At 35.7% G+C, this 20,848-nt stretch overlaps 2 protein-coding genes across 6 annotated transcripts; one reads left to right on the top strand and one right to left on the bottom strand.

Annotated features, from left to right (window-relative positions):
* Positions 1–114: 114 nt before the first annotated feature.
* On the top strand, positions 115–6,919 carry LOC128675775 (uncharacterized protein). 2 transcript variants are annotated; one of them, XM_053755439.1, is made up of 6 exons: positions 115–305; positions 387–533; positions 672–941; positions 1,318–1,552; positions 2,008–2,162; positions 5,705–6,919. In XM_053755439.1, exons 1-6 carry the CDS (start codon positions 228–230, stop codon positions 5,828–5,830), a joined length of 1,011 nt encoding a protein of 336 aa, XP_053611414.1. In that variant the 5' UTR covers positions 115–227; the 3' UTR covers positions 5,831–6,919. The 2 variants fall into 2 exon arrangements, with proteins under 2 accessions (XP_053611414.1, XP_053611415.1); XM_053755440.1 differs by lacking the exon at positions 5,705–6,919 and adding an exon at positions 3,051–5,218 and having other exon boundaries at positions 117–305.
* LOC128675774 (uncharacterized protein) lies at positions 6,913–20,752 on the bottom strand. 4 transcript variants are annotated; one of them, XM_053755433.2, is made up of 14 exons: positions 20,345–20,752; positions 19,259–19,313; positions 15,552–15,688; positions 15,183–15,341; positions 14,353–14,808; positions 13,960–14,127; positions 13,657–13,786; positions 13,197–13,332; positions 12,638–12,872; positions 12,076–12,177; positions 11,560–11,680; positions 11,141–11,313; positions 10,281–10,442; positions 6,913–9,663 (listed from the first exon to the last, which is right to left on the bottom strand). In XM_053755433.2, exons 1-14 carry the CDS (start codon positions 20,399–20,401, stop codon positions 9,574–9,576), a joined length of 2,181 nt encoding a protein of 726 aa, XP_053611408.1. In that variant the 5' UTR covers positions 20,402–20,752; the 3' UTR covers positions 6,913–9,573. The 4 variants fall into 4 exon arrangements, with proteins under 4 accessions (XP_053611408.1, XP_053611409.1, XP_053611412.1 ...); XM_053755434.2 differs by having other exon boundaries at positions 6,913–9,636; XM_053755437.2 differs by lacking the exon at positions 12,076–12,177.
* Positions 20,753–20,848: the final 96 nt, after the last annotated feature.

Below are 20,848 nucleotides of genomic sequence, written 5' to 3'. Positions count from 1 at the left end.
TTCCTTGACATTGACTCATTGTTGACTCATTGACAACTAGGTAGGTAGGTAGTGTGGATTTTTTTCCCACTATTATCTTTTCTTCCCTAAAAAAAAAACAAAATGTCACTGTCACATTTGACACCAAAGTCAAGTGTCGAAATACGAAAAATCTGAAAAAATTGTCGATTTGATTTACAGAATTGCAATAGTATGAAATTTATTTTAAAATAATATAATAATAAAAAATGGCTAATATAGAATTAGACATATGGCGAGGCGAATGGGGACTCGCATCATTTGACTTAGAATGTTTAAAGGTTTTGGTAAGTTTATTATAACCTTAATGTTGTCGATGTAATTACCGGTTTATTACCTACTTATATTTATTATTTATATTCCCACAGACTTACATGAAATTTATTGGTGTCCCAGTGCGTGTTCGAGAGGCTAACAACCCATTCTTTACACCAAAAGGGAGACTTCCAGTCATGCGAGATGGACGCACAGTCCTAACATGTTTTGAAGAAGTTGTTGACCATTTGAAGTCATTGGTAATACTTCACTTGCTTACGGACTATATCATTCTTTGATTTTTATGTACCTATTTAAATATATTTAATTCACCTGACATAATATGTTGTTATCTGATGAAACACTGGTGTAATAAAATCAAACTTATTTGTTTTCAGCACTACAGTACAGATGTCCACTTGAACACAATGCAAGCAGCTGAAGCCAGTGCATTTACACAGTACCTTCGAGACAAACTTTACCCAGCATTTCAGTATGCATGGTGGGTGGATGAGAAGAATTATGCGGAACTCACCAGACCAGCTTATGCTAGGGCCTTACGTGTTCCATTCAATTTTTATTACCCATCACGATATCAGAGTGCTGCTAAGGAAATGATTGATGCATTGTATGGAGAGCACACTGCTCTCAAAGACATAGAAAAAACTGTAAGAATCAAATTGTTCTTTAATAAATTATTTACTAGATATTAAAATTGTTGATATTTTGTGGTTTATATTAAAATAATCTGTGTGAATAATCAATTATGAATTGAGCTGAGCTAGCAAGAAACAAATGTTGGGGGTTCCACAGTGATTTTACAACAGATTGTCTGCCTGACATTAACTCACTATACAAGTGCTATTGTTCTCTATACTCTGCCAAACTGTGTGTACAGTGGTCACCTCTCATGATATGATATACATGGGATGATATGGAGTAGTCTTCTTATAGTGCTGGCCACACATACTATACAGTCTTAAGTAACAGGTTCAAATCAGATGTTCTATCAGCTAATAAAGTAAAATGTTCTTTGATTTTTAGATTTACAATGAAGCAGAAAAGTGCCTCAAGACCCTTTCAGACCGCCTTGGTGAAAGTGAATACTTTTTCGGCAACCGGCCGTCATCATTCGATGCAACAGTCTTTGCATACCTAGCGCCACTTGTGAAAGCACCATTCCCTAATGCGACATTGTCCAATCATGTGAAAGGCATCTCCAATCTGTCGAGGTTTGTGGCTAGAATTCAACAGAAGAACTTTAGGCATGTGACAGATGGTGAGTTACTAATTATCACAAAAATATATTTTGTGACAACAATTTATTTATCAAAGCGAAACTTGTAGAAACATTATTTTCATAACAATACATGTACATATTTCATATTAATAATATTTTTGTGGGTTTTATCTGAGGAAAGTCATTGAATTTCATAACATCTGAAGTAAAACTTAAGTTTAAATTAATAAATATTGTCAGGTCAATGAAAATTAAAAAATCCATATCTTTCATTAAAAGTATAGGGCTAGATTGTGATTTAATGTCTTGGATGCACCTCACAAATAAAAAATCATCAGTGAAAAAATCAGTTTATTATCCAAAGTATTTTCCAAGATATAACAAAAAACAATTCACATTTTTGCCACAACACCCAATACTCTTTATGACGTCCTCCAGTACCTTGTCAGCAAGTGCAAGTCAATTCATTTGTCATAAACTCCATTGTATTTTAGAATACAACAGACTGAATGCTAAAAAACACTCAACGGGCACACAATCGGAACGAGAAGCGGCTAACTTCCCGAACCAGACAAGGAATAAAGTCCTGGCCGCTCTGTTCGCGGCCCTAGCCATGACCGGGTATGCTCTGGCCAATGGGATGTTCCAGGTTAGTTCTCACCACGATTGACACAGCTCCAGATCTACCATCAACATTTACGGAACACACGCAGCACAGTTCCATTTAGGAACTTCAAATGAATCGCATTCATACTACTCGTAAAAATTTAAGTCGATGGTACGAAATAAGGCGATGCCGATCAGTTTAGGTCTCTCTATAAAGTGGATCGCGTTAAGAGATGATTGTAAGCCCCCTGTACTCCGTGGCTTCGCTTGTGTGTGTCCTGGATTAAGGTTGCATTTTTTGCATGCAAATTACAGCTCATAATATAGGCCAATACATATGTCAGTATCTTTGCCAACAATAAGATTTATTGGCATGCAATATGATGAAGGTACATTAGAGGGTTTGTGATAAGTGTGCTGTGCAAGTTACTGTGATAGGGTTGATGATTTTTTTTTTATTTCGGTGACTACTTAAAAGGCCTTTTTGTTATTAGAAGCACCAGTGAAAAATATTAAATGGACTTTTCAATCAACTTAAAATCTTCATATAACGATCCAGCGGCATTGTTACAGTCTGTGACAATGCCGCTGGATCGTTTCGTGTTCGTGTCACAATGATCTTAAATATATCTATTTTATCTAGAGCATATATATTTTTTACAATGTTTTATAGAAAGCCAAACATGACTTTAGTGCTGGACCTCGGATCATTTACACTTTTACAAAATATGGGTACTGCATGTACACAAGTGCTTGTATAGTATTATGGTGCGTTCACATGGAAGCGGCTCTGAACTTAGCCGCGAGGCTGTGACTCAGGCCGACCAGCCCGATGCCACGCGACTTGTGACTAAGCTCGGTACCGCCATCTCGTGTGATTCCAACCGTACCAGTTGCATTCTACTCATTCTCACAACATCCGTTTCTGCAGGACCTGAAAGATTTCGAACATTCCGGGGACTACGGCGACATGTTTGAGAATGACGAGGAGGACAACTGACGCTGATCGGCGCCGTGCGCCTGCGCATCTCACCACTACGCAAGATACTTTTTATACTTTGACTCAGGGGTGTTACGGATATACACACCCGTAAATGCGGAATATCTAGACACGCGGCGGCATCTCCAGCCAAGGTTAAAGGAACTGGTCACGTAGCAGCCATGCGTATTACTTCATTTAACCCTTTCGTAACTCGAAATTTGTGTTATTATATATTCACATTACTTCTAGTTCTTATTTATTCTGATGTATTCAGCCGCATTAGTATAAACTGAGTCTTTCTTTTAAAACACTTTAGAAATATGCATCCGCAACATCCCTGCAAGCCTCTTTGTGTCTCAAGAGGATAATATTTAGTAGTTTTATTTGCTTGTTACCTATCAGACTGATAGTTTCCCAACAGATGTGAAACGTTGTTCGATTCTAAGGACTGATTTCTGACGAAATATGTTCCATCGGATCTGATAAAACTATAATAGAAAGCTAGCTTTTCTCATATTTCATAGTCACAAACGTAAGAAATTTTGTAAAGCTTCGCTTGATTTTGTCAAAACGATAAGAAACATTCCTATTGTGTTTGAAGATAATCTTATTGATCATTTCAATTTAATTTTCTTGATATCATTAATCTCGAGTTTGAAATAATAAAAATAATTTAAAATACACATTTTACAAAAATGTTAACATCTTTGGTCCAGATTAGAAGTGTAGAAAACTTGTCTTTGAAATCCAATGCGGGTTTCAAAGAATTTGTTCTGAACTCTTGGTTTACTCTTCAGAGATATTGATGTTATAATATAATTTTGCTCAATTCTTACTGTTTAAAGGTAAAAAATGTCATTCGAATATTTTCAAAATTGTTGAGCAAAGAGGGTTTTCTAAAACTGACCCCGTGCGGTAAATCTGTTGATAAAATATCCAACAAGATAACACGCACCATATTACACATTATAAGGGTTGTAATGAGATTTTAATATATTTATCACAGATAGACTAGTCTTTAATTCTCGTTAATACGTGACGTAGTCTACATTATTTTAGTCCCTGTATTTGTGACTTACCAAAAATTTTGTGATGAGAGTTTTAAACTGTATAATTTAATTATGTCTTTTTTTAATAAGCATGTCACGGAGCAGGTCTTGTAAAACGTGGATTTTGTAGATAACTCGAAAGATCTACTTTGAAAACATGTTTTTCCACTAGACTAGAACTAGATATACGAAATTTTGCCTTGGGAGTTGTTATTAAAAATATTTAAAAATTAAATTCCTTCGAAATCTCCGTTGCTTTGCCAAGGAAGTATTGTTTTCTCTGTCTCACGAATTTGTCGTTTTGGGACTAAGGATTGTGGATTCTTTAAAGGTATTTTTTCTAGAATCCCAAAGAGAAATAAACTTTTTTGTAATGCGATAGAGAGCAAAGTTTGAACATCAACTGATTGCTCGCGCTGTACCTAGATGGCGCTGATTCTGAGTGCTACAGAAGTCTGTAATTATTATGATTTAGGCTATCTTTACTTGTATCAAAAGATTAGGCTTGTAATAACACAGTACTGTTTACATGTAACATAAACATAACCGCTGCATTTTCATATGATATACTACTATATATCAGTAATTAGTTTGGAAATGCAACCGCCTTGAGACATAGGAAAATTCACAAATCGTTACTTTTTTGACAAAAAATCGCCAAACAATCCGTGAAAGCATATAAAGTATCTGTTAAGACAAGCCTTGTCACATATGTTGCGACTTGCGTCGTCCATCGAGTAAAGAAAGCCCGTATTTTATGATCAAGGCAAGTGTAGTGTTGCTTGTCTAAGTTGAAATGACGCGCGCTACAACAACTATAATATAGAAAATCTTAGTCACATGACACGCGACATTTCAGCTACAAGTCAGAGTACTTAGAGTGAACGAAGTCCTAGAGGCTCAAGGCAAGTGTTGTGGTAAAAATATTAATTTTAATATAATAGTCGCGAGATTTTATTAGTTTGTAGTTTGAGCGCTTTTTAGAACGCATTTTGTTTATGGATGGAGAATATTGTTGTTTTAACTTATTCCGAGGTGCATGATTAAATGGTTATGATATGTTGAATATTTTTCTAGTTTTACTTACGCGCTTTATGATCTACCACCGCTTTATGATGGGTATACCATAAGACCGAACTGAGCATCTAATAAATCCGATGAATTATCTGTCTTTTAAAAATAAAAATGGCATAGCGCTCACCTGCAGTCGGGTCCTGAAGCAGAGAGTGACATCTCCCCCACTGCCCGCACACCTCACGTGTCGTAATGTGTGCTGTCCTCGATAGCTATCGTTTTTTTATATTAGGGATAAATCACATAGATTGAGTAAGCCCCAAAGTCAATCTGAAAAAGATAATTTTCTATCTTGACCTGACCTGGGTTCGAACCTCCAGTGTAGCAGTCCGACATGATCACCATCAGGGGGTATTTCTTATTTTCAAATTTAATTTTTGAAAATTATGGAACGACATAGGAGCTCATAATCAGGGCAATGGCGGCTGTCTCGTCACCAGAAGGCCGATGGGCTTAGTTTCACGTATGCATTGCCAACAGCGCTGGGCCTCCTGGAGCTGGCAGCGCACGCTCGTGGTGAACAAACTCCGCGTCGCCAAGAAACACTTCGACCGGGTCCGCCAGCTGAAGAGGGAAAACTCTGCCCACGACTCCAAGCCAGCCTAGTGACTTTTAACAATCAAGTTTTTTAAATAACAAATCGTCTTCCCTGTATAAAATCAAGTAGTGTAAATAATATAGGTTTTGGTGCCAATGATAGACGGCTGTCCTTCACTGAGTTGAATTGCCATAACCATCCTATAATTTATTCGGGCGAAAAAGGAATCTGACGATTGTGTCTCAAACTCCATTAAATGAGTCGTCAAGATAACGGATTGAGTGAGAGTGACAAATTTATTTCCAGTGTATAGACTATGATTTGTATCTCCTATACATTGAGAACGAATCTGCGTGGCGAATTAGCGGCGACAGACATAAACCCTTCGTGTATGTTTATCACTTTCATGTCATGTGTACTTCAAATATATTGTATGTTAATTTTTTCTGTATATTGGGCAAATAAATTATTAAAAGATAGTCTGATAAAAGTGCAAAATAGTCAAGTGACGTTAGTATGTTCGCATATCTTACGGCTCAACTTAGCCGCTCGCTAGGTTTAGCCTTTAACATTTCGGCTACATCTAGGTATAAATAAATAAATATATTAAGACAAATCACACAGATTGAGCTAGCCAAAGTAAGTTCGAGACTTGTGTTATGGGATATTAACTCAACGATAATATATTTTAATACAAAATACATATATAGATAAACATCCAAGACCCGGGCCAATCAGAAAAAGATCATTTTCCATCATGACCCAACCGGGGATCGAACCCGGGACCTCTCGGTTCAGTGGCTAGAACTATACCACTGCGCCACCGAGGTGTATTGTTTTTATCCTCGGCTGGATTTAGGTGCTGCAGTCGATCAGAGATGGTTATTTAACCATCTGATTAGGTTAATTCGTGTACTTTCGTATTTTAGTCCGGAGATAAAAACGATACACCTACGTAGGTGTACACATGTAAGACCGGCTGCACCTCGTCCACTAAACCCAGGTGTAACCGGACTGGGGGTTTAGCCGTAACATATATAATAAACTTATAAATATGTTATTAAAAAGACATTCGATTTTAAGGGATTTGGAAATAAGTAAAAAATAATAAACGTGTGTAGTGTGTAGAACAAATTTAAAAAAAAACACATTTCGACCATAATTATTTATTTCTTGTTTGAACATTTGCATTCGACGTTGTCAGGTACAATCAACAACAGGATTTGGTTGAGATTATATTTTCTACACTGGGATAATGTATCTATTGAATTGCAACACTAGCAAAAGTTATTCAATGGCACAAGAAAAAAATATTCCCAAAAGCACCAGAAAAAAAATATATTTAGTCAACACAAATTGAAGTTTAAACTTATAAAACAGGATTTTGATTTTATTATAATATTTTGATTCATAAGACTTACGCCCTTTTCACTGGTGATATTTTGAAATATGCCTGTTTTATAAGGGCTTAGGGGGAACTGAGTCTGGCTGTGATGTACAGTTATGTGCACGGCATACATCTTGCCGTACGCTACAGTACGCACAGCGTGTAAGCAAGGAGCGTTATGGGTCACTGACTAAGCGAACATTTCTTCGGTGAGCATAGTAAAAAAAAATATTATAATTAAAAGCACAGAAGTTTCAATCGGTCGATCCCCACACAAGTCCAAACAAAATAAGGCAATACGAGAAGTTGTAATCATTATAATGATGCCATGTAGTTACAAGAATACAACAAGGTACAAAAGCATATCCGCTGTTTTATATTAATCTGCTATACAATAACGTTTCATAGAATTATTAATTACATCAATATTACGTTTAACTTAAATCTATAATAATATATTACAATGCTAAACATCTAATAACCGAGTCAACAATGAATCAACCGCATTTAGTATTTATGTGAATTCACAAGAATGTTATTAACACGTTTATAAGTTGATCACACAAAATTTTAAGACATAACTGCCAAGCACGATACCTTGACACGCGGTTGACTGTACAATGTACAGTCAACAGCACATTGACCTACCCAAATTCATTGCAAACTCGCTGCTATTATCGCGACACAGAGGTTTATGCAGGGTAACTTGATGTGCTGTTGACGCGAGTGTGTAGTACCCGTAGGTGCGTTACTACTAAACACACATTTTCAACATGCGTAATTCGTTATAGTGGCCCCGGTCATAATTGAAGTTAAACACTCTAGTTACCGAATATGCCTGTATAACTCACTACACGTTCTATTTCAAAACGCGGTGTTATCTCCTTACTTGAAACCATAACTATGTACAAAGTTAACAAAAATTGTAGTCATAGGTAAAATTTATAAATTAAATCAAATATTCACTGAATAACATTAAAGTAGCGACAGCTGCCATATTTACAACGATAAGCTTAAATGTAAATTTGGTCTAATTTATGTATTTATAAGTGTTTAGTATAATATGGTAACATAAACGTAACACTATTCATTAACGATCGTATCTATACGGTCTGGTTTTGCTAAACTGTGTGAAACAGTGAAAATTATGTGTTCAAATGAAACTCGATAATTATACACGAATGACATGAATGAAGCTTACTTAGTTTGTTTAAGTATTCAATATTGACACGTCTTTCTATTAAAATATATGTCTTTGTACATTGCAAATAATTATAAATTATTTAGTAATTTGTAATGTGCCAAGTGTATATTTCAAAAGACAATATCAATTTCAAGTATGTTAGGCTTTTTTAGCAACTTAAACGGGGTGTAAATTGGAATGACGTGCGCCACTGTCACCCTTTACGTAAAAATACAATGTTCAGTATAATAAGTCGGTGAAACAGTAGTGCTCGTCAGTTCAACATGCACAAGTAAGAAAAAGTATTGTTACAATAAAATAAGACAGTGCAGTTTTAAATTGTTTAAAATGAACGTGGAGATAATTAACGATAAATGAAGTTCTTGTAAGTTGTAAATGGAATGAATGATCTAAATATAATTAGTCTTTTTAAAATTTCAAGTATACTTGGAAGTTCCCCTACTGCACGTCGCGTAGTACGGCTATTATCTATATATTCATAAAGAAGGCTATATTATCTAATAATACATATATTTATTTACACTTAAAAATCTTCCGAGGAAATATAATACTCCTATAATAAAAAAATATACAATAATGGTTACACCACATATAAATATCACTAATTTGTTCTAAGCAATATACGTAATATTTCAATCAATTCCTCATTTAAAAGAACTCGAACGCCAAAGTTACATTACCCCACACTTTTGAAGGGCGAAATTTTGAATTCGTTAATATAAGATAATTTCTATTAAAAAGGCAATAATATAATCGCAGTCTTAATTTACAATACTTTAAAATAGAACGTAGAATTGTTCATAGTTCAATTTATTTTTAAATAAAAACATTTGTTTACTTTTCTAAATTACTCTAATCTCGGTTCACGGTTACGTGTGCAATATGTTAATTATGTTAAGATTTGTTAAATAAACAGTAATATAGTTTTAAAATGACTTTTAGTTAAACATTGTAAAGTTAAAACTACACCCAGCCCAAGTAAATTTATGGTTGGACCACTAAGATTTTTTAACGTGTCTAAACTGATAGAAATTACTAAATAAAATTACAAATATATTTTACAGATAGCCGCATTAAGTCGTATTTCCACCTTGTATTTTCTTTAACTAAGCATATTTTATGTGTTTTTTTTCTATGAATCATAGCTCAAAGAGGTGGAACACAGGAACGTTACACAATATGCGTAAGAGTGGTGTTACATACTGCGTGACGGGTTGATGTTAGTCGGGCGCGTTGAGCAAAGACTGGGAGTCCAGAAGTTGGCTGGCGTCGATTAAGCTCGCCTGGTACATGATGCGATCATGAATATTCTGTAGGGTAGTTAGAATAAGGATATTCAGAATGTAAGTAATATACAATTTTGCTACTAAGTTTTATGTTTTTATTATTTACGCAATTTAAATTTCGGTCACTCAGCCTATCTTAGTCGCACACCATACGTGCGAAAGAAATATGGCAGTACTTGAGCACACACGTGTTACTGTTACTATGAACTGTTAATACGAACTGTTTTACCGACTAACTTATCATGGCGCTATGACTTACAGTGTTCGAGTAATAACACATTGGTTTTCTTCCCCCGTAGCCCCTCTTACCCCACCTGACCTTATATTTCTAATTTTTATTTATATTTTTTATTTCACTTATACAGACTCAGCTGAAAATCAGCGCTGTGGCTCATGCCGCAGCACATAGCTGAGCTGGTTACCTTTTCGACTTCGATTTCCGATATTTCCATTATTAAGTTCCTATAAAATTAGGTATATCTTGGCATAATGTGTAAACTTGATATGTAAATATGTTTTGTTTGGCCGAATAAATTTTTCTTTCTTCTTACTGTCGGGGTTATGAGCTTGCGCAAATGTGCGGAGCGGTTTAATTTTTTTAGTTTAGAGTACTAGGCTACCAGAAACATCTAGGAGCTCACCTGCTTAGAATCTAAAGCTCCTGTGAGCGCATCTCTTTTCCCCGCGCTGAACGGGTAGAACCGGGATACTACGGCGCGGTTCGATTCTGATGTTTCTGAACAATTGGACTGCCGGTTCGAGAGGATTGATAGTTGGGAGAGTTTCTCGTTTAGTTGTTGGATCTGGAAAGTAAAGTATTTTATTACAAGCTTGCAATGTATGTAGCTATGTCCCTCCCTACGTCTCGGGTGGAATCTTGCAACTAAATTTAGATAATTCGTTATATAATTTGCCACAGATACCAAAGAAACAACAGACTAGTCTTATAATAAAATAAAAGAAATTGAAGCAGATATCTACAACCGATTCAGCTGAAATTTTGTACACACTAAGTTTGAATGACAATATATTATTATGATAAGCATGGTTGATGGTGCACCCAGGAACGGCTTCAGGCATGGGAACTCCTCAACGGTTTACTGCGCGGACAATCATGTCCGCGCAGTAAACCGTCGCGCAGTAAAAATATCAATTTTTTATCACATATTGAATGCAATAAGATCTCTCTGACAACAATAAAAGCTTGTATCAAAAATGAAATTTTTGTAAAAACATTTAGTTAATTAATTTTTTTAGATGATCGTATCACAAATGTTTGCAAGTTAATTAGCTTATGTGAAATGTTTAGCTGAGTTTATGGTGAAATAATGTTAATTGGGCTGCTAAACACTAAAACAATTTTTCATTGTCAAGTAAATATTGTGCGCTAACGGCCTGCAACTTTGTCCGTACCTACATACATTATCAAAAATCACATGAATCCTAAATGATTGAGATAGTATCAAAATGACCAGGATATCAGAACAAGAAAGGAGCTCACCTCCTTCAGCACCGCGTAGTTGTGAACGTGGTACTGGACGACGCCGGAGTGCATAGCGTCGAGCGGCAACAGCCAGCGCTCGTAGCACTGCGACCACAGTTCCGTTCCCGCTATGGACGTGCAAGGCTCCAGTCTTGCTAATTCCGGTGCTTTCATACTGATTGATGTTTGTGCTGCAAAGATTCGGATTCATCAATTAAATGTTATTTACAGCAGCGACATTACGAAGGGTCGATCGACTTACAGGGAGTCAAGTTTAATATTTTGACTGCAATTAAAATTTATGAGAAATTTATTTATTATGTTTATTTGTTCTATTTTTATTATCTTTCTATTTTATGCCCTAGTCATGAGTCCACACGTGGTCAGAGCAATAAGAAACAAAATGTACATAAAACGAAAATATTAATAACACTTACACAGCCTCGGTTTGGGCATGGCAGGTGTCTTGTTGATTGAAAACAACGGATTGTAGAACAATGTCTTGTCCTGATCTGAGAACTGCTCGCTCCAGTCCCATACTGGTCTTTGGATAAAATTCTGAAAATGTTAATGGATGGAATTATAAATTATTATTGTATTGTATAAATAGTCCACGTAGTAAAATATCATGCTGATATACTCTGGTATAGAAACATAAATAGACAAACACAAACCAGGAAATTGATGAACGAGGACGTGTTAAACTGAATTAGTAGTATATAAATGAATATAACGCATAGGTATTGCGCTGATTTAATAAAATTTCATTTAACCACCAAATAGGATAGTCATATGAAGTAGGAGCATCGTATCGCAAAATTCAACCATTAGAAGCATCACCATGATGAATTTGAAAAGACTAACGAACCAAAAACGATAAATTTCCTTTGATCAAACAAGACCTTCACACCGGACGAAACATACCAGGGTATCATAAACAATAAGAACATTACCTTCATTTTCAGCAATTCACTGTCTCTCCGTTTGGAAACAAAATATTTTGGGACCATTTCTGTGTCCTCCGAGAAAGAAAGGTAGGTCTCCGGGCACTGAAACTAATTCGGGAACCGATTTGTTAGTTGATAGTTCAGGAATAGATGGAAATTCAGAAGAGATATAGCAGGCGACGTCACTAGCCGAAAACTACAATGACATTGGTTGAAAAACCAACCTAATCATAGTTAGCCCACACCGACATGTTAAAAGGATGTGTACATTAATACCTTTAGAAGAAATGCTTGAAAAACCAGTCAAGAAATGTAACATTCTGGTGAAATAAGAACTCCACCAAAAGGAAAAAAGTATAGCTGCAGCTTAAAAGCTCACAGTTTTATCAACAACAACAGAAAACAGCCAGCATTTTAACGATCTAAACATGCTGAAATAGAAACTGGTGTAATAAGACAATAATGACAAGTAACCTTACATATCCAAGTTATTCGGGTTCAGTGGCGAGTAAATAGGAACCAACCGGCATAGATTCTACCAGGCAATCACAACGTATAAGAAGCTTACCTTCACAAGCGGCAGGTCCCGATCTCTCGGGCAGTTGAACAGGAAGGTGTCGAAAACGTGATTGTGCGTGCAGTCCCACAAGGTGGTGAGGTAAGTCTCGGTGAACTGGAAGTGCGCGGGGAACTGGTTGGTGAGCTGCCACACGCAGTCCAGGAACAGCAGGAACACGGGCGCGGCTTGCGGCGCCGCGCTGGGCGACGTCGGCGCGCTGCTGCCCGGCCGCGGGAGGCCGAACCTGACGCGATACACATATATCACGTCATCTTACACTATATTATGTGAATCTTCTTACTATTTGGAGTTGCTTAATTGTCGCCAATGTCAAAGTAGTTGTTGTATTTTTTATCCAGATAACTTAGATATTTTAGTAATGAGATCAATTTGATTTTGCTTATTATAATATCTTTTCATCAGCTAAATTAACATTATCCTATGTTATCTGTACGTTTCTGATAACAAAATATACGTTTGAATTTTGAGCATTTTTTTTTTCAGATAAGAAAAAGTAAATGACACGTTTACATAATAGCTAAATGAATGATGTTTTAACTGTTAGTACCTGTCGCAGAAGGGGTGTCCGAGCGCCACCCACTCCTTCTGCACGAGCGCCTGGAAGCCCGACAGCGTGCGGCAGTGAGGGTCCACCAGCAGCTGCGTCAGCGACGACACCACCGCGCAGTAGTCCACGCCGTCGCCTGGAGGTAACACTTATGTGTGAACAACTTGATTTTAACAAAAAAAACTGATGCTCAAAACAATGCTGTCAAGTTCAAAGTACTAGGCTGACATAAAGACTCCATCCTTCAAGATCAAAGTCATTTATTTAGAAATTAAGAGCTTCACAGGCATTGATCGTCATATTATAAACTAGCTGATGCCCGCGGGCTCTGAGCAACTTGTAATAACGCGATGAAACCTATATCAGATTTTAAGTTCGGTACTTTTTATAAAACGACTCATATTCTTTTCAAACACATGTTATGTACTAGGTTGACATAAATACTAAATAGATAAATAACCTTCTTGTAAAACAACAGAAACATTCTTGGACAAATGTTCGGCAGCTTCGTCAGCAAACGCCAAACAGTTCGCCACGTACCGCAGCCATCTACTCGAATCGAGGATCGAGTAATATTGTGAATCTTGTACCTGAAATAAAAATGGTTTGAAGATTGGGCTGGATGAGACGTGATGAGTGATGAGTGATTCAATGCAAATAAATGCTTTCTTTCTTTACAATAAAATTTCTAAATATGTTCTAACAATTTAAAAATTATATCTGAATAAATTAATTTTGAATTTTAATTACTATTAAAACTCACCCAAAACCCCGCAAGCGTAGTAGGCGTACATAATTCCGCCAGTTTCTTGTACGAGGCCTGCAGTATCCCGAGAGGGGGCAGAGTGCTGGTTGAGCTGGTGTTTGAGAAGCTGTTCCCGCACAGGTATATCACTCGGGGAGGGGTCAGTTTGGGGTGACTCCGGCGGACCTGGCATGTGGAAGAAATGGACTAATAAAAAATAATTTCTGTAAAAAGTACCAGGGCATCATAAACAGTAAAAAAGTTAAGATTGATTTACAATAATTCATTGTTATGCTAAGCCTTATTAATTCCACTGAATTCTTTTTGGTTTATATTTGGATCATTTCTCCATTCACGAGTTAGGTCCATTCAATTTACCTTGGACCTGAGTACCAAGCAACCAATACATACGTGCTCCAGCAAGACGCACTCGGCCTGCAGCGCCTGCGCAGTGGGCAGCAGCTCGCCGCTGCGCAGCAGCGCCGCGCCCTCTGCCCGGCCCCACACCCAAATGGGTATCCTCCCACTTTTGAAATGCCTCGCGTATTCAATCAGATTACAATCCAAAGCGGACATAGGCACTATTAAAGTCGGACTCCCTGTTAACATAAAAGCGTCTGAAGTGGCATTTATTGGTGTTATCCTCCAATGAGGACAATCACACCTATCCAACTCTCTCCGCCAATCGGCTGTTCTGTCGAACATGTTCAGGTCCAAGGGTAGCGTTCTGTAGTAAGGCTCTTTATATTCGAACGCGAACAGCAGGTGGTGTCGCTTCGGGAATGCGTGGTGGACGAGAGCCATTGCGATTTTCCTGCCGTTGCCTTTCGAAGAGTTGATGAAGCTGAATGTTAGAACTTTCATGTTCTGAAATGGAAAGGATAAAAGTAAGACCGTGAAGTTCCTTCATTTAGAATACTCAATCTTAATTTTATATATATATATATAGGTAATGCCGATAATTTATCGAAATGCATGGAAAAAATGCTTTAAAATAACCTTCTCCAATGTTATTCGTTATTTCGAAATCTGGTAAGATAACTAATCTCGTAACTCATAACTTTATCTCGCTCACATATAGTACTGTAAACAGTAGGAAAATATTTGTAGAAAGGAAATTATTACGCATCTTTTTCGTACGTCATCAAATAAAAAATAACATTCCCTGCCTTTTCGTAGCACTACGGAACCTTAAAAAACAACATTTTCTGTATCATAAAAAAGTTGGTCTTAATTCTCACCTTACATATAACCTGTAACCCTTTGACCTTGTCCGGGGTGTCCCCGTTGAGTCCCACCCGTCTCCGGCGCACGGGGCCCCCGTCCGTCATCCATATAGCCCCAACCCCAGTCAGGGGCACGTCATGGGGCCCCAGTAAGTAGTTACGTTGGCCGCTCTCCTGAAAATAAATTCATGCAATGATTTATCACATATTTTATGTAAATAAATTAAAAATACATTTTTGACTTCTTACTGTCAAATTTGACACTGACAAATGATGAAACTTGGTAAAAAATACACTATATTCTACTCTACTTTCTATCCCGATATTCCCTTGGGGGCGAAACCTCGGGCGGGGTTTAAGTAGCAATAAACAAGTACAGCATACATCGTGCGGACAAAGTTCCAGCGGCACAAAGGACAGTTTGTAGTTGGTGACGAAGAGAGAGCCCATGCGGCCGCGGTCCCGCTCGCTCAGCGGCGTCAGCATTATCACATTGTGCGCCGCCCCCACCACTAACTCTCCTGAAACAAATATACATATATGCTCATAAGCACTGCTTGCTGAAAAACTATCTGATCTTTTCGAGTGTGTTATTATTGCTATATTATATGTGCTTTTTTATATAATTTATAACACCATGTCAACTTTATGGTATGCAATAAAAATATTGAGTATTGCTAACACTGGTGTCAGATTTTGTTCAAGTAGCCCAAATATCTGATAGCCTGTACGTAACATATACAACAGCGTTAAAAATTATGTTTCGTAACAGTTGGATTGGCGAATCACATCAGGCAGATTTATAACGATAAGCTTTAAAACGATAGCTCTTTTACAAAGAGTCTTTCAATACTGTTAATATTGATATAACAAAAAGTATTGGGTACTAAATTTTGTATTTTAGTCTGTAGTTTTGTGCATTAAAATACGACAGAACGTGTAATGTGTTAATTATTTCTGTCAGTATATGTCCGTGATCTGTCATGATGTGAGTCAGTGACGACCTTACGGTGCAGTCACCAATAATAATTCTTAAATGACTAATTAGATATTCCACGGGATTTCACTTGTCTAAAAATCAACAAATAATATGTTTAAGTCAAAATGTCCGTAAGTCTTGAGAGTCTGTCTGGTTGAAGAAGACAATGAGCTTAACTTTGAACCTTTTTTTTATCAGCACTCGATCACAATCGTATATATTTTTTGGTATACTTTTTGTTATACTGAAAACAAGACAATAATAGTAAGCCCTTCCGACAGGGTTAGGATCAAGATGAAATTCATTCGGCATTCTTAAATTCTCAGCAGTTGTTCGTTCCGAAACGCCAGTTTGTGGCTTTTTGAGAAACCCTATGTATTTTAAAATTTTACTTGGAAAAGTGCCTGTGAGGGTCTAATTTCTGAATAAGTGCTTTGACTTTGGAAGTTGTGTTGCCGAACACAAATCGAAACAAAAGAAACACATTCACCCAAAAGCATAAAAATCGAACAGAATATGATAAAAGAAGAGTTCGATTTAAAAAGGTATTTTTGTATATATTTTTTAGCTACATTGCATTTAATCGTAAATTCCTACTTGCTTCAGAGCACAACTAAGTCTTCAATACGTGGTCACAAGGTCTCCGGTCGGAGGTTTCTCCAGCCTTGGGGCGCTGAACCAGAAACTCTTTTTATCATCAACTGGAGGAATCTTGCGCAACACACGTTGACCGTGAAAAGTCGCCATATATTTTGCGATTTGGGTAGCACTGATAAATATTATGAATATTACTTCAGATATTTTTCCCACATAAGGTTTAAAACACTATCAAAATTTAAGAATTTAGAAGACAAAGACTTTAAATTATTAGGGAGGATATGAAGGTATTAGGAGTGGACGTGATAAGGTGAATTGTGGAGGCAGAAAGCATTCTGCGTTGACCCTAGATGATGGGTAAAATTAAGGTACTAAAGCAGTAACGCAATAACACCAGAAGCTGTAGATAATAGATATTGTCACGGTGGTCTTCGCAACAATCAGGATCAGATTGCCAGACATATATAATTGATTGCAACCTTCGGTTATAAATTAGGACACCGGAAACGAGGTGGTATGCATGCAAACATCATTATAAGTAGTCAGTCATCCCATTTTTATACAGTCACATTATCAATTTAATTACATAAACAATAACCACATCGATTTCAGTTTACCCTTTTTTATAAAAAGTGTAGTTTATTTATATACGTACCCGTCTGTAGCGAAACCATCAATTCGACATAAACCATCACTACGTCAAACTCACCATAGACTGAAAAGCCGGTATGAATGAACCCAACAAAGTCACTAGGATTGCATAAATGGGCATACAGTTACCTGCTCGTAACGCATACATAATCAGACATAATTTACATCATCAGTTCATGCGACCCCGATAAGTTTAATAATACGAGACCCCACGCGTTGGTTTTTTGTTTATATTATACACATGTGTGGGGTAGGTATATCTCTGTGGAACTTAACAGTGCTAAAAGCCAATTGATATCATATGAATAGAGATGGAAACATACTAACAATACCAATTAGCAGTATTTATGGCATATTCTTTGACATCATCTCGTAAATAAGATATCATCTCTGTATCACAACTTAATTTTATATAGGGGAATATTATTTACTAGCGACCCAGCCCGGTTTCACGACCTCGATAGCGCAGTGGTAAAGTGCTTGCCTCTGAACCGAGAGGTCCCGGGTTCGATCCCCGGTCGGGTCATGATGGAAAATGATCTTTTTCTGATTGGCCCGGGTCTTGGATGTTTATATATATATGTATTTGTTATAAAATATAATATCGTTGAGTTAGTATCCCATAACACAAGTCTCGAACTTACTTTGGGGCTAGCTCAATCTGTGTGATTTGTCCGTATATATTTATATTATATATATTAACCGCAAAATTTACAATTGCAGAATTAAAGTTATAGATACATTTATATTTATATTTATTTCACACAAGGTATACATACCAAATGGAAAAAATTGTCTAAATAAGCAGTGAAAACGTGAAGTTGTATAGTTTAAAAGAAGAAAGCTTAGAAACAGGCAGAGGGCGACTGTTTTATACTATGCAGTAATTACTACGATTACTATGGTATTTATCAGATCCACGGTTACGCCCCCGTCTCAAATCAATTATTTTCTATGTGTAAACTATGAAATCCGAAATGGGATTATATCTTAAAAAAGCGAAAAGCGTCTTAAAGAAAATTATCATTATATTACGACATAGAGGCCAATTCAAGGCACACCCCTAGTATAGTTCTGAGTTAGCATATCAAGTTAGATATGCTTGTATTGTATGTTATGTAGGTTACAAGTTACAACATAAAAATAATATGTGAAGTGAATATGTTTATTTGATTTAATTACAGATTATTACTGGCCTATTTGTCTAGTTCCAGAGGAAAATGTTTTCCATGGTAACAAGATGAAACCATGGGATTAAGCACTGAAATGAAATCCATCAACAGTATTTACAACAAGAAAATTGTAGATTAGAGGTTGATGGATCAACTTATCCTTTGAATTTTTCATAGACATGATAATCATAAAGTTGTATTATACCCTGCATAAAACATTTAGCATCTGCAAGAAATCCATTAAATAAATAATCCAAAATTAAGAATAGCATAATATTTACTTGTTTACTTAATTGGCTACTTTCCATAGTACAGAACTAGCCAAATCAGTTTTTTCTAATGTCGAAAATAAAATAATATATGGAGCTTGTAAGACAGTAAAGTATGTAATAATTATTGGAGTCAAACTGCATTCCTTGATAATAAAAATAGTAAATTACCTTATTAATAAAATCAATTAAAGTGCCATTTAATTATTGTGTTTGGTTATTTCAATACATATTTATGTATTAATTTTTTATCCAGTCAAATAGCCCATTCTGTAAATTATGAACATAAAATGAAGCAAGGTCAGAGTTGACAGACTGTGTAATGCATAGCATAGTATGGAGATGTTACTATTCCATACAATAAATGCATACTGCTATGTATTACAGTTTTTCATGAAAATAAATAAAGTATGTATTTTTTACCATTTAACAATCTCGGTTTCACCTCCTGTAACGATCCATTTTTCTCTCCATTGTTCTGAAAATAAAATTATTATATCTATCAGATGATATTAAGTCAATAATAAAAAAAATACATATTTTGTAAAGTGCAATTGTTTTTGGAGGCTTTTGGGCAACAATGGAACATTTTGTAGCTATTAAAAAAATATGGTGATAACATGTAATAAGGCCCATCTGGTTTACTATAATACTCTATAATACATATAATATATAACTATAATACTCCCATTAAGGGCCGGCTTATAATGCATTTTCCTTGAATATATTTTTTTTTCTTAAGGATTCAGTTAAAATTTTTATAAAGCCATTAATATATTCAATGTTTATTGCCTTAAAGATTAATTCTGGTTGGTATTTATTCCACATACGAAATTAAAAGAAATAATAAATTTAAAGTTATATATATTTAAGATAAATAATGTATTATTATAAAAATCCTACAAAAATATCACAAAAATTATTATCCTGTTCATACAAAATTTAAAACTGCAAATTAAGCTCATAATTTTGTATTACATAAAAAATTAACTGAATCAATCACATTATGCCTCTTTGCCTTTTTTATTTTGTATGTTGATATTTCTTTTTTTTTATATTTCACTTTTGGTGCAATAGAGTATTGTATTTTTTGCCACTAATTATGAATGAGTGAATCTTATTCAAATTGGACTGTTTGACTAGTCTATTCACAAAAGATAAAATACAGTGCAGGTCATATATCTCTCTCACATGAACATTGCCCGAGTAGATTCTTCAGCCACAAAGTATTTTGAGCCTGGTTCAGCTTTTCTACTTTTTCTTTACATTGTTTTTAGACATATATATTACAAGACAAACACATCGCCAAAATTTTCTTTTTTGGAAAATAAATCACTATAGAAGTATTGATGATTTTCAAAAGAAGATAAATTTTAACTGTTTACTACCAACTTACCATAAACAGTATTATTAAATGTAGACAATCTCACATGATTATGACAAACATATCCCACAATGATCTGTGTCGATTAGAGTAAATATCAATATCAGAGATAAGTAAAAGGTTACCTTCGGTGAGTTGATGTAACTGGTGAAATTTGGGAGTTTCTCACTCATTGTTATCATATAACTCTCATTCACACTGACCTATTAACCTATGTGCTCAGTTAAACAACACACGCTTAGCCATATATTTACAATATCCTAAATTAACAAATGAACTGAAAGATTACTAATCAAATTAAATAAAATCCGCATGATTTGACTATTCAACCCCAGTTATATTGATAACAATCACATTGATTCAGTATTTGTAATTCACTTCAATACTCAAATATAGACTTCTATTAAAGTTGTATACAACAAAACTAATTCACGAGTCATGATAATGTATGGAATTATCATAAAAAGATATGATTTGTCGAAGGATAAACAATTTTACGAAAATTCATGACCCAACACGGCGACAAGCGACAGATTAATTAGTGTTGCCATGGTTGGCACATATAAATATGGACATAAAGTGTTGCCAATGAAATAAATAATTTTGTTTCGGGAGTCAAAGACAAAAAT

This window comes from Plodia interpunctella, chromosome 15 (assembly GCF_027563975.2).
Source record: "Plodia interpunctella isolate USDA-ARS_2022_Savannah chromosome 15, ilPloInte3.2, whole genome shotgun sequence".
Taxonomy (NCBI): Eukaryota; Metazoa; Arthropoda; class Insecta; order Lepidoptera; family Pyralidae; genus Plodia; species Plodia interpunctella.
This window is presented reverse-complemented; position numbering and strand designations above follow the sequence as displayed.